The 10,641-nt window shown below is 38.8% G+C and overlaps 1 protein-coding gene across 1 annotated transcript; it reads left to right on the forward strand.

Annotated features, from left to right (window-relative positions):
• Positions 1-6,058: 6,058 nt before the first annotated feature.
• On the forward strand, positions 6,059-9,013 carry LOC140851189 (uncharacterized). Its single transcript, XM_073242762.1, has 6 exons — positions 6,059-6,232; positions 6,616-6,859; positions 7,060-7,280; positions 7,419-7,979; positions 8,474-8,572; positions 8,672-9,013. The coding sequence occupies exons 1-6, from the start codon at positions 6,059-6,061 to the stop codon at positions 9,011-9,013; spliced, it is 1,641 nt and encodes a 546-aa protein (XP_073098863.1).
• Positions 9,014-10,641: the final 1,628 nt, after the last annotated feature.

A 10,641-nucleotide genomic window follows, 5' to 3' on the forward strand; every position in this document is an offset into this window, starting at 1 on the left:
AGAAGAAAAGCTTTAGAAGTTTCGAGTTTGAAAAAAATTTGAACAAAAATCCAAATTTTGACTTCTTATTCTTAAGAATTTTAATTTTTTTGATATTTTTATTGATTCCAAATAGGAGTTATTTGCTTATTTACATTTATGTTTTAAAGTTAATAGAGAATAAAATAAATAAAGAGTAAATAAGACACAGAAAAAAGGGACAGAGATACAGAGCCTATATCCCTGATGTAGGTGCCCACATCTGTGTCTCTATCCCTTCCTGATGTAGGTGCCTACATCCCTGATGTAGCGCCTACATCCACTACATTGGATCCGATTTTAGACGCCTTCCTTTCCCCACTTTTATTCATTGGATCCGACCCAAGTCACCGAACTAGTTTGGAATATCGACTTCTTGTTCTTCCCTCCAAAATCTCTAGCTCTCTATCTCCACGACCATCATATCATCTCCGCTCACATCTTAAATCTCAAAGCAAAAATCTCTTTCCCATCTCCTTCTCAAACCATAAATCTCCTTCCCATCTCCTTCTCGCCAACCGTCAAGCTGATGGCTCTAAAGATGCATCTTCCCCAATGCCAAAGAGCAACCAGAAGTGAAGAATGCAAAAGAAGAGGAGCAAGCGAAGCACCAACTTCATCACCTCCTTCAAGATCACCTTCTCCAAGAACTCCAATAAGTGACAAAAATATTTTCTCAGGCCGTATTATTGATATGAATTTTTTAGACTCAGAAAGATTCGAGATTGCAAACTTAATTAGAGGTATAGGATGGAAATTCATCTGCACAACTAAAGTCCCAATGTTTATGAAGTTAGTTAGAGAGTTTTATGAGAATATTTCATTTGAAGAAGAAACCGTATTATCTTCGATGAAAGGAAAGAAAATTTATTTTGATGATGAAATACTAGAAAAAATTTTGAAACTTCTAATTGTAGGTGACATGCAGGATAATAAAGGAGATAGAAGTGCCAGAATAGAAACTATTCTTGGGGTAGACGATCACGGTCAATTCTATAAAATTTATGGGTGATACTTAAATATTGAAATGAGACTCTTCCATATCATTGTTTGCTGGATTATACAACCTAGAGCAATAAAATTTGATACTGTAATAGAGAGGGACTTAGCAATTATGTATCATGTAGTCTAATGCATCTCACTCAATCTTCCAAAAATGATCATCAAGGCTATGCAAGAAGCGGTGGGTAGAGCACAGACATCCCTATCTTATACCATAATTTTAACCCATGTCTTTAAACATTATGGAGTAAAGATTCAGGATGAACAATTAACAAAATTAGACAGAGGTAGCAAAATTAACGAAGGAGCCCTCTATAGAATGCATTGGTTTAAAACTGATGGTGAGTAGATTAGAAAGGATGGAAGCAGAGAACATATGGAGGAGAATATTTTAACTAAGGAAGAAAGACCTCAATATAGGAGTAAAGCAGGATCTTTCAGGTCTACGGAGCGTATGGAATCTGTTGAGCAAGTGAGGATGACTCCAGATGTAGTCAGTGCAATCGCTCGAGAGGTTACATCTATTCTTCAGTCCTCGTCTTCAGGAGAGAGCACTGCACATATGGATTCTAATGGCATACATAGTTCTTCATTCGAGCAAAAATTGGACAATCTTATTTCAACGGTGCAGGATATAAAATATGACATTCGTAATTTGGTCTGTCGTATCGAAGAATTAGAAAGATATTCAAATATGCAACATCAGCTAGGTGAGGTTATCTGCATTCTTAAAGTACTCCAGACTACGATACAGAAAGAATCAAGTGGGATAGAAAGACAAAATATTTTCTCTACTGGATTGGCTACAATTTTGCAGAATATTGTCCGGATCGACCAACAGATAAATATTCTTATTTCGAATCTCTCAAGTGATCAATCCAATAAGTCTCATCCCAGTCAGCCTCCTCAGCCATCCTCCTCTAGACCATCCTCATCTATCCGTCACTATCATCCTGCTGTCTAATCTGATCCTCAGGATGAGACTGTATTGAGTTTATGCGTTGTGTGTTATAATGATGTAGTATTTTGATTTTATATGTTATGTGTTGTGATGATGTAGTATTTTAGTTTTATATGTTGTATGTTGTGACGATGTAATATCTTATTTTCTTGAATGTAGAGTGGTTTACATATCCTCAGTTGAATTGTTGAATGGTTTACATACATGTATGAAAGAATGAATGAAAGAATGATGTTGAATGGTTTATATTATATATGGAATATCTCAATTGTACAATGTATGACTCAAAATGACTCTGAACAATATGATTTACTTTGTTAGATTTGTGCATCTAATATTACCTAGATGATTATTATGAAGTTCAGATATTTAATCCATGCAAACTAATGATTTACTCCGTGCCAAATCCGAGCCAAACTAATATTGCGTGCCCAATCAAGTCCATGCCAAAAGTAATATTGATGTATTCTCAATATTATATCAATTTGTAATATAATATATGATATTATTTTATGATTATATATTATAATAATAATAGATATGATATTATAGTATTATATTATATCAATATTTTATATTAATATAATATAATATATATTATATAATATAATTATATATAATAATATAGTATAATATATTATATTATTATATATTATTATATTATTATTATAATATATTAGAAATGTTAGACAATCTCAAACTCTAATCTATAACCTGTATGAAGATCAATAATTAATTTTTTGTGCAAGTAGCATAAATTGTAATATGTGCTTTTGGATAAAAAAGTTTGTAACATTAATTTCAAAATAATGTAAGATTACAAAATTATTTTAACAAAAAAATATACAAATATCACAACTATCAAGAGGTATATATATTAAGATACCGAGGCCTCCTTCACGTCCGTCTCTCATAAATGCATCTGATCTCTCACCACTGATGTGATGGCTTAGGTGCGGTATCGATCAGTGGGGAGGGAGATAGAGGCTCGCTCACTCTTTGTGATAGAGACGCATCATTTATAGGAAGGTTGAAGTCCGAGAAGCTAGGATATGAGGTGTGCTGGGCATACGAAGAGGTACTCGAATCATCCACCGATGGCACAGTTTGAAGTCATCTATCCTCTGAGAGAACTCGTATAGTATCAACAAGACCATCCATAATATCGGCAAGTACTCGATCCTTGCATCCAACACTGACCGAATGGAATCCACTCTTTGCCATATGATATAGTGATGTGATCCTCTGAAACTGTCAGAAAAATAAATATTATTCATAAGTATACTAATAACAACATAACAAAATCAAACAAAAGTAAAATGTACTTATGATAATGTCCATCATGCCACCCGAAGCACAGAACCTCATCTTGGGATGCTCACTCATCAATGGCGAGATGAATCACCTAGGATGCTCCTGTACCACTGCAGATATGGATTATAATAATTTATCATAGGAAGCATGGGTGGACCAGCGACAAACAAATCCTCCCATCGCTCCCATGCGTCAATATACTTTCGAAGCTCTCGAACCCAATCATGGCGATGTTGCTCTCGTCGATCTAAATGGTGGAGAGCATCTCGAGTGTCACATGATGGGGGCACATCCTGATGCATGCCAAACTGTCGCATCACGCGCTCCGGATAATAGATCTCCATGATGTCGAAGCAAATGAGAGGGTAAAATTTCTCTTTTAGTTCTCCGGACAATAGATCTCCCTTAGTTCTCCCCATATAGTTGAAAATGTTTGAGAAAAACTAAAGAAAAATACTATCCAAAATTTTTTTCGACCCCTATTTGCATCGGTTGATTACCATAATTATCTATAGAATTAATTACAATTTTCAAACTGTCCAAACTGGACAATCAATTAACCAATATACATAATTCTCTCATCTGTACAAAAAAAAATACTTGTATGGATATTTTAGAATATGTACATTAATCAAAAGATGGATCTATGGTTCCATATAATGCAAAATTTTTAAAAAATATAAACTTAATGGTTGGGCTACAGATTTTGGGCCCAACTATCCAACTATCGTAAAAATAAATTTATAATTCAAATAAAATAATAAATCATAAAAATAAAAAAAATAAAAAAAAATTATCTTTGAGGAATGCCGACGGTAATACAGAGAGGTACGTCGGGGAGGAGGAGGGGACCAGAGTTCTCGCACCGAGAGGAGGGAGGGCCGTCGGAGAGGAGGGGGACGGCCGTAGGGGACTGAGGCGGGGTGTTTGCACTGGGGACCGAGAGGAGCAGATGGGTTCGCGCGGGGAGGAGGGGGGACTGAGAGGGAGAGATCATGCAGGAAGGAGGGGGGCACCGAGTGGCGGGGATCGCGAGGAGGAGGGGGGACCGAGAGGGAGAGATCGCATGGAGAGGAGTGGACCGAGAGGGAGAGATTGCGCGGGAGGAGGGCGGACCGAGTGTCACGGGGAGGAAGAAGGACCGAGTGTCATTGGAGGGGGAACCAAGTGTCGCCTGAAGGAGGGGGGACCGATTGGTTTGTCACAGAGAAGAGGGGGACTGACTGTGGTTTTTATTTTTCTTGGGTAAGTCCCTTAAGAGTCGGCGGTTGGAACGGCGACTTTTACAATCGCCATGTGGAAGGGTGACTGTATCAGTCGCCCCTCCATAAGACGATTATGAAAGTCACCTTTCCATCAGGCGACCGTAAAAATCGTCCTCTCAAACACCGGTATTATCGGCTGACTCACCACCCCACATCCTCCCACATAACATGGAGGGGGTCTATATAGCACCTAAAGTCGCCCTATCATAGGGCGACTTTCTTATGGCTAGTAGTTGGTAAATATTTTTTAAAAAATATTATTTTGATAAATAATTTTAAAAATAATAATAAATGGGTAAAAAATCCTGTTAATCTTTTATATTGTCAGTTGAGATCTCTTATTCGGGCCCATGTTCTTCAAGCTGGTTGCAGCTAAGAAGAAACTTAACATTAACGGATACTGAAAATAAGTCTGGCTCAACTTCCTCTGGGGAAACCTTTGTATATGATGGCGATGTGCCCTCAATGGCATATTCCGTTAATCCAGTCAACTATCAGCATATCAGCCTCTAAGGGCATCAATTATTTTCAATGCACATTTACCATATATGTTGTAGAAAGGTTTGGCTTGTGCCTTCCACGTCTCTGCAACTTTGGGTTTCGTAAATAGCTTGCATGCCAGTAAGTCATGATACTGTCCATTTACTTTCTGAAAATTGATAAAACAAATCAAGCATCATGGTTCTTTTGCCAGTTTAAAGTAAGATTGCTTGGCTGTTCAGTATTTGATTCTTCCTACATTTTATGCTATATTTGTAGACTATCACTTATTTAATACATGAGAAGTCATCGATGATATTTTACTTTAGCAGAAGAATACTTCCTGATGTACACCATCATGAAAAAAAAGATGATCACATGCTATATATAGATCCAAGAGTCAAATTGATGACTTTACTCATGTATGTAGAAGCATGATGTGGTGCGAATCAGATTTGGCAGAAATTTGAAAGAAATTATTGCTTGGGAAAGGATCGAATTTAGAAGCTTATTTTGTTCTTCCTAATTCACCATGATCTCCAGCCACCATCATTTTCATAGTAGCAAGATGTAACCAAAGTTGTTTTATTCTTCCTAATTTATCATGATCTCCAGCCACCATCATTTCTATGATAGTCAAATTCTGTTATTTCCTTTCATTTACTGAATTTGTCTTATGTTCTCCCTCTTATCTATATAAAGGGAGACGATCTATGTATTCAATTCAGATTTCAATGAATGAAAATGAGTGTTGCTGAATTCTCTTATCTAACCCCTGTGTGTTAGTGGCGAGTTATAAACCTTAGAACTTATCACTCACTTTTTTCTTTTCTTGAGTGTGGCGTTCTACCCCTTTGTGATCTGATTGTGATGATTTTCTTATCAATCAGATTTCAAAGATTTCTTTCTTTTTCTTTTCTTGTGCTCCAATCTTTGTTTTTACCTACATAAGATAGTTATTCAGGCTTGGGCACATCAGTTTGGTATCAGAGCTTGAGGGAGTGTTTGACATCCAATCATGTCTGGAAGAGACGAGGCTCCTGTTATTCCTAGAGGCATGAGTCTAGAACAAGCTCAGATTATGGGGCTCCAGTGGCGTCAAAAAGAGATGATGGAGCAACTCGATCGCCTAACACAAGCATTTGAGAGGTTGGCAACACTTCCCCCACCACCACAGCGGCATGGCCATCCAGTACCATGACGAGTTGATCGCGATGATGAAGAGGAGTATGACGAACCCGGAGATGATGATGGTGTGGAGAAACACCCATGGCAAAAGCGGCAACAAAGGAGTTCGGAAGATAATATTAAGATGATGATCCCATCCTTTAAAGGAACCAGCTTACCCGAAGAATATCTGGAATGGGTGCAATGTGTGAAGAAGGTCTTTGAATGTCAAAACTATTCTGAGGTAAAAAAATATAAATTTGCTGCCCTTGAATTCACTGATTACGCTAATCTTTGATGGGAGAATGTGAAAGCTCAGCGTAGGAGGGATGGAGAAGAGAAGATCCGAAACTGGAGGCTTATGAAGCGGATCATGGAAAATGATTTGTCCCTCAATATTATAAGCAGGAACTGTACATCAAGTTACAAAGCTTGAGACAAGGGGGGATGTGTGTTGAGGATTATGTCAAAGAATTTGAGATGCTGAGAATAAGATGCGATTTGCGAGAATCTCAAGAACAGACCATTGCAAGGTTCTTAAGAGGCTTGAACAAGGAGATTGCTGATACGGTGGAGTTGCAATCTTATGTGTTTCTTGACGATGTGATCAAACTTGCTGTTAAGGTGGAGAGACAGCGCAAGCGTGGTGCAAGTAAGCCGAGTAAGACTACCAACTCATCTTCCTTATCACCATGGTCCGTCCCTAAGGCGGTTCCAAAATAAGTAGATAAAGGTGTTTCTAACAAGCAAGTCACAGATGCGGCCAAAAAAAAGAGAAGATGAAAAATTCACAACCTCCCAGACGAAGTTAAGATATCAAGTGTCTCAAGTGTCTTGGTTACGGTCATATAGCCTCTGAATATCCAAACAAGAAGGTGACGTTCATTCGGGAGTTACAAGAAGAAATTGAAAGTGAAGATGAGGCTATTTTGGAAGAGATAGAAGAAGATTATGTGGAGTTTGCAGATGAAGGAGAGCTGTTGGTTATTCACCGCAACCTAAACCTACAAGCCAAAGTGGATGATGAGCAGCGCGAAAACATCTTCCATACCAGGTGCACCATTCATGATAAGGTATGTGGTGTTATTATTGATGGGGATAGTTGTACCAATATGGCTTCCACTATTTTGGTGGAAAAACTTAATCTGATGACTATTAAGCATCTCTGTCCCTATAGATTGTAATGGCTTACTGACGATGGTGATATGAAGGTTACAAAGCAAGTTGTAGTACCTTTCTTTATTGGTAAGTCTTACAAAGATGAGGTTATTTGTGATGTGGTTCCTATGAAAGCCAGCCATCTTCTTTTGGGAAGGCCTTGGCAGTATGATCGGAGAGCTATTCATGATGGCTTCAAAAATATCTATTCATTTGCCAAGAACGGGAAGAACATAGTGTTGGCACCACTTAGCCCGCAACAGGTCCAGAAGGATCAGCTTGTGATCGAAAAGGGCAAGAAAGAGAACATGTTTGCCAACAAAGGAGAAGTGAAGCGAGTTTTGACTAACCATGAAATTATTTTTGTTCTTGTAGCCAAGCAGGTTCTAAGTGAAGAAGTCTCCCTTCCACCGCAAATGAAGGAGATTTTGGAGGAATTTACAGATGTATTTTTGAAAGAGTTACCAAAAGGATTGCCACCAATCAGAGGGATCGAGCATCAGATTGATTTCATTCCAGGGTTTGCCCTACCAAATAGACCAGCCTATAGATGCAATCCCGAGGAGGCCAAGGAGTTGCAGCGGCAAGTTGCGGATCTTTTGGAGAAAGGTTATGTGAGGGAGTCTATGAGCCCATGTTCAAACCAGCTCTGTTGGTACCAAAGAAGGATGGATCTATGCGGATGTGCGTGGATAGTAGGGCGATAAATAAGATCACAATAAAATATCGCTATCTAATCCCACGACTGGATGATATGCTTGATGAGTTGCATGGAGCTAAGGTCTTCTCAAAAATAGACCTTAGGAGCGGATACCATCAGATTCGTATGAAGGAAGGTGATAAATGGAAGACCGCATTCAAGATCAAGTTCGGATTGTACGAGTGGACGGTCATGCTATTTGGTTTGTCCAACGCGCCTAGCACATTCATGAGATTGATGAATCATGTGCTGCATAAGTTTATTGGTGATTTTGTGGTTGTATATTTTGATGATATTCTGATTTTTAGTAGGAATCAGGAAGAGCATATAGAGCACCTCAGGGGTGTTTTTGAGGTTCTGTGACAAGAGAAGCTATATGGCAACTTCAAAAAGTATCATTTTTGTCAGGATCACATAGTCTTTCTTGGCTATGTTGTGTCACAACATGGAGTGAAAGTTGATGAGGAAAAGGTGAAAGCGATCAAGGAGTGGCCTGTTCCTACTAATGTATCTGAAGTGAGGAGTTTTCATGGCCTAGCATCCTTTTATCGGAGGTTTGTGAGGAACTTCAGCACTATTCTTGCTCCTATCACTGAATGCATCAAGAAAGGAGGAGAATTCAAATGGACTGAAGCAGCCCAAAGGAGCTTCGAGTTGATCAAGGAGAAGTTGAGTTCAGCACCCATTCTAGCTCTACCCGATTTTTCCAAGACTTTTGAGGTAGAATGTGATGCCTCCGGTGTGGGCATTGGAGCTATTCTGATGCAAGAAGGGCATCCCATAGCATATTTCAGTGAGAAGTTGAATGGTGCAAGCTTGAGCTACTCTGTCTATGACAAGAAGTTCTACGCTCTGATTCGGGCTTTGGAGACTTGGCAACATTATTTATTGCCAAAGGAGTTCGTCATCCATATTGATCATGAGTCTTTGAAGCACTTGAAAGGATAAAGCAAGCTGAATCGTAGACATGCCAAGTGGATGGAATTCTTGAAAACCTTTCCTTATGTGATCAAATACAAAAAAGGGAATGTCAATATCGTGGCTGATGCACTTTCCAGGAGGTATGCTTTGATTTCATTGCTTAATGCTAAACTAATGGGATTTGAGTTAATTATAGATCGATACAAGGACGATCCAAATTTTGCAAATATTTATGAAGAGTGCAAGAAAGGAGCTGTAAATGGCTATTATAGGTATGACGGATACTTATTTAAGTCAGGTCGGCTGTGCATTCCTAACAGTTCCATTCGAGAGCTTTTGGTGAGAGAAGCTTATGGTGACAGATTGGTGGGTCATTTTGGAGAGAAGAAAATATTGGAGATGGTGAAAGAGCACTTTTATTGGCCAGCTATGATTCGTGATGTGCATCACGTCATTGACAGTTGCTTTACCTGTAAGAAGGCGAAGAGCAAAGAGACTTCACAAGGGTTGTATATGCCGCTACCTGTACCAGATCAACCATGGGTAAATTTGAGTATGAATTTTGTGCTTGGACTACCAAGAACACAAAGGGAGAAGGATTCGATTCTGGTGGTTGTGGATCAATTCTCAAAAATATCTCATTTCATGCCATGCCACAGAATCGATGATGCTTCACATGTTGCAGAATTATTTTTCAAAGAGATAGTACGTCTGCATGGTGTACCAAAGAACATTGTGTCTGATCGAGATGTCAAGTTCTTGAGTTAGTTTTGGAAGACCTTGTGGAAGAAGCTTGGTACTAGATTGCTCTTCAGCATGACTTGCCACCCGCAAACTGATGGTCAGACCGAAGTAGTAAATCGTACCCTCTCTTCTTTGCTTCGCACTGTTGTTAACAAGAATATGAAGAATTGGGATGAGTGTTTGACTTATGTTGAGTTTGCTTACAATCGCAGTATTCATAGCACTACTAAGCATTCTCCTTTTGAAGTGGTTTATAGGTTTAATCCTATCACCCCACTTGATTTGACACCACTTCCAATCAGCGAAAGGGTTTGTATGGATAGGAAGAAGAAAGCTGAGTTGGTTAAGTCCATGCATAAGAGTATCAAGGAGCAGTTGAGAGGAAGAATGCGGCTTATGAGAAGGCAGTCAACAGAGGAAGAAAACAAGTTCATTTTGCTCCAGGTGATTTTGTTTGGATACATCTTCGCAAAGAACGATTTCCAAACCAAAAAAAATCTAAGCTCATGCCGCGTGCTGATGGTCCATTCCGAGTTGTTGAGAAAGTGAATGACAATGCTTATAAGATTGAATTACCTGGTGACTACAATGTGTCCACTACATTCAATGTTCGAGATCTTTCTCCTTACTTGGAGAATAGTTTGGATGATGGGGAGGACTTAGATTTGAGGGCAAATCCTACTCAACAAGGGAGAAATGATGTACACCATCATGAAGAAAAAGATGATCACATGCCATATACAGATCCAAGAGCCAAATTGATGACTTTACTCACATACGTAGAAGCATGGTGTGGTGCAAATTAGATTTGGCAGAAATTTAAAAAAAATTATTGCTTTAGAAAGGGTCGAGTTTAGAAGCTTATTTTGTTCTTTCTAATTCACCATGATCTCCAACCACCATCATTTTCA

This window comes from Elaeis guineensis, chromosome 8, assembly GCF_000442705.2.
Source record: "Elaeis guineensis isolate ETL-2024a chromosome 8, EG11, whole genome shotgun sequence".
Lineage (NCBI taxonomy): Eukaryota > Viridiplantae > Streptophyta > Magnoliopsida > Arecales > Arecaceae > Elaeis > Elaeis guineensis.

Bases quoted from the DNA above. Each gene is read 5' to 3' on its own strand.
- LOC140851189 (XM_073242762.1), top strand. From the start codon at position 6,059: ATGTCTGGAAGAGACGAGGCTCCTGTTATTCCTAGAGGCATGAGTCTA. The intron at 6,860-7,059 runs GTAAGCCGAGTA...ACGGTCATATAG, and splicing joins ACAGCGCAAGCGTGGTGCAA to CCTCTGAATATCCAAACAAG. The intron at 7,281-7,418 runs GTATGTGGTGTT...GGTGATATGAAG, and splicing joins GGTGCACCATTCATGATAAG to GTTACAAAGCAAGTTGTAGT.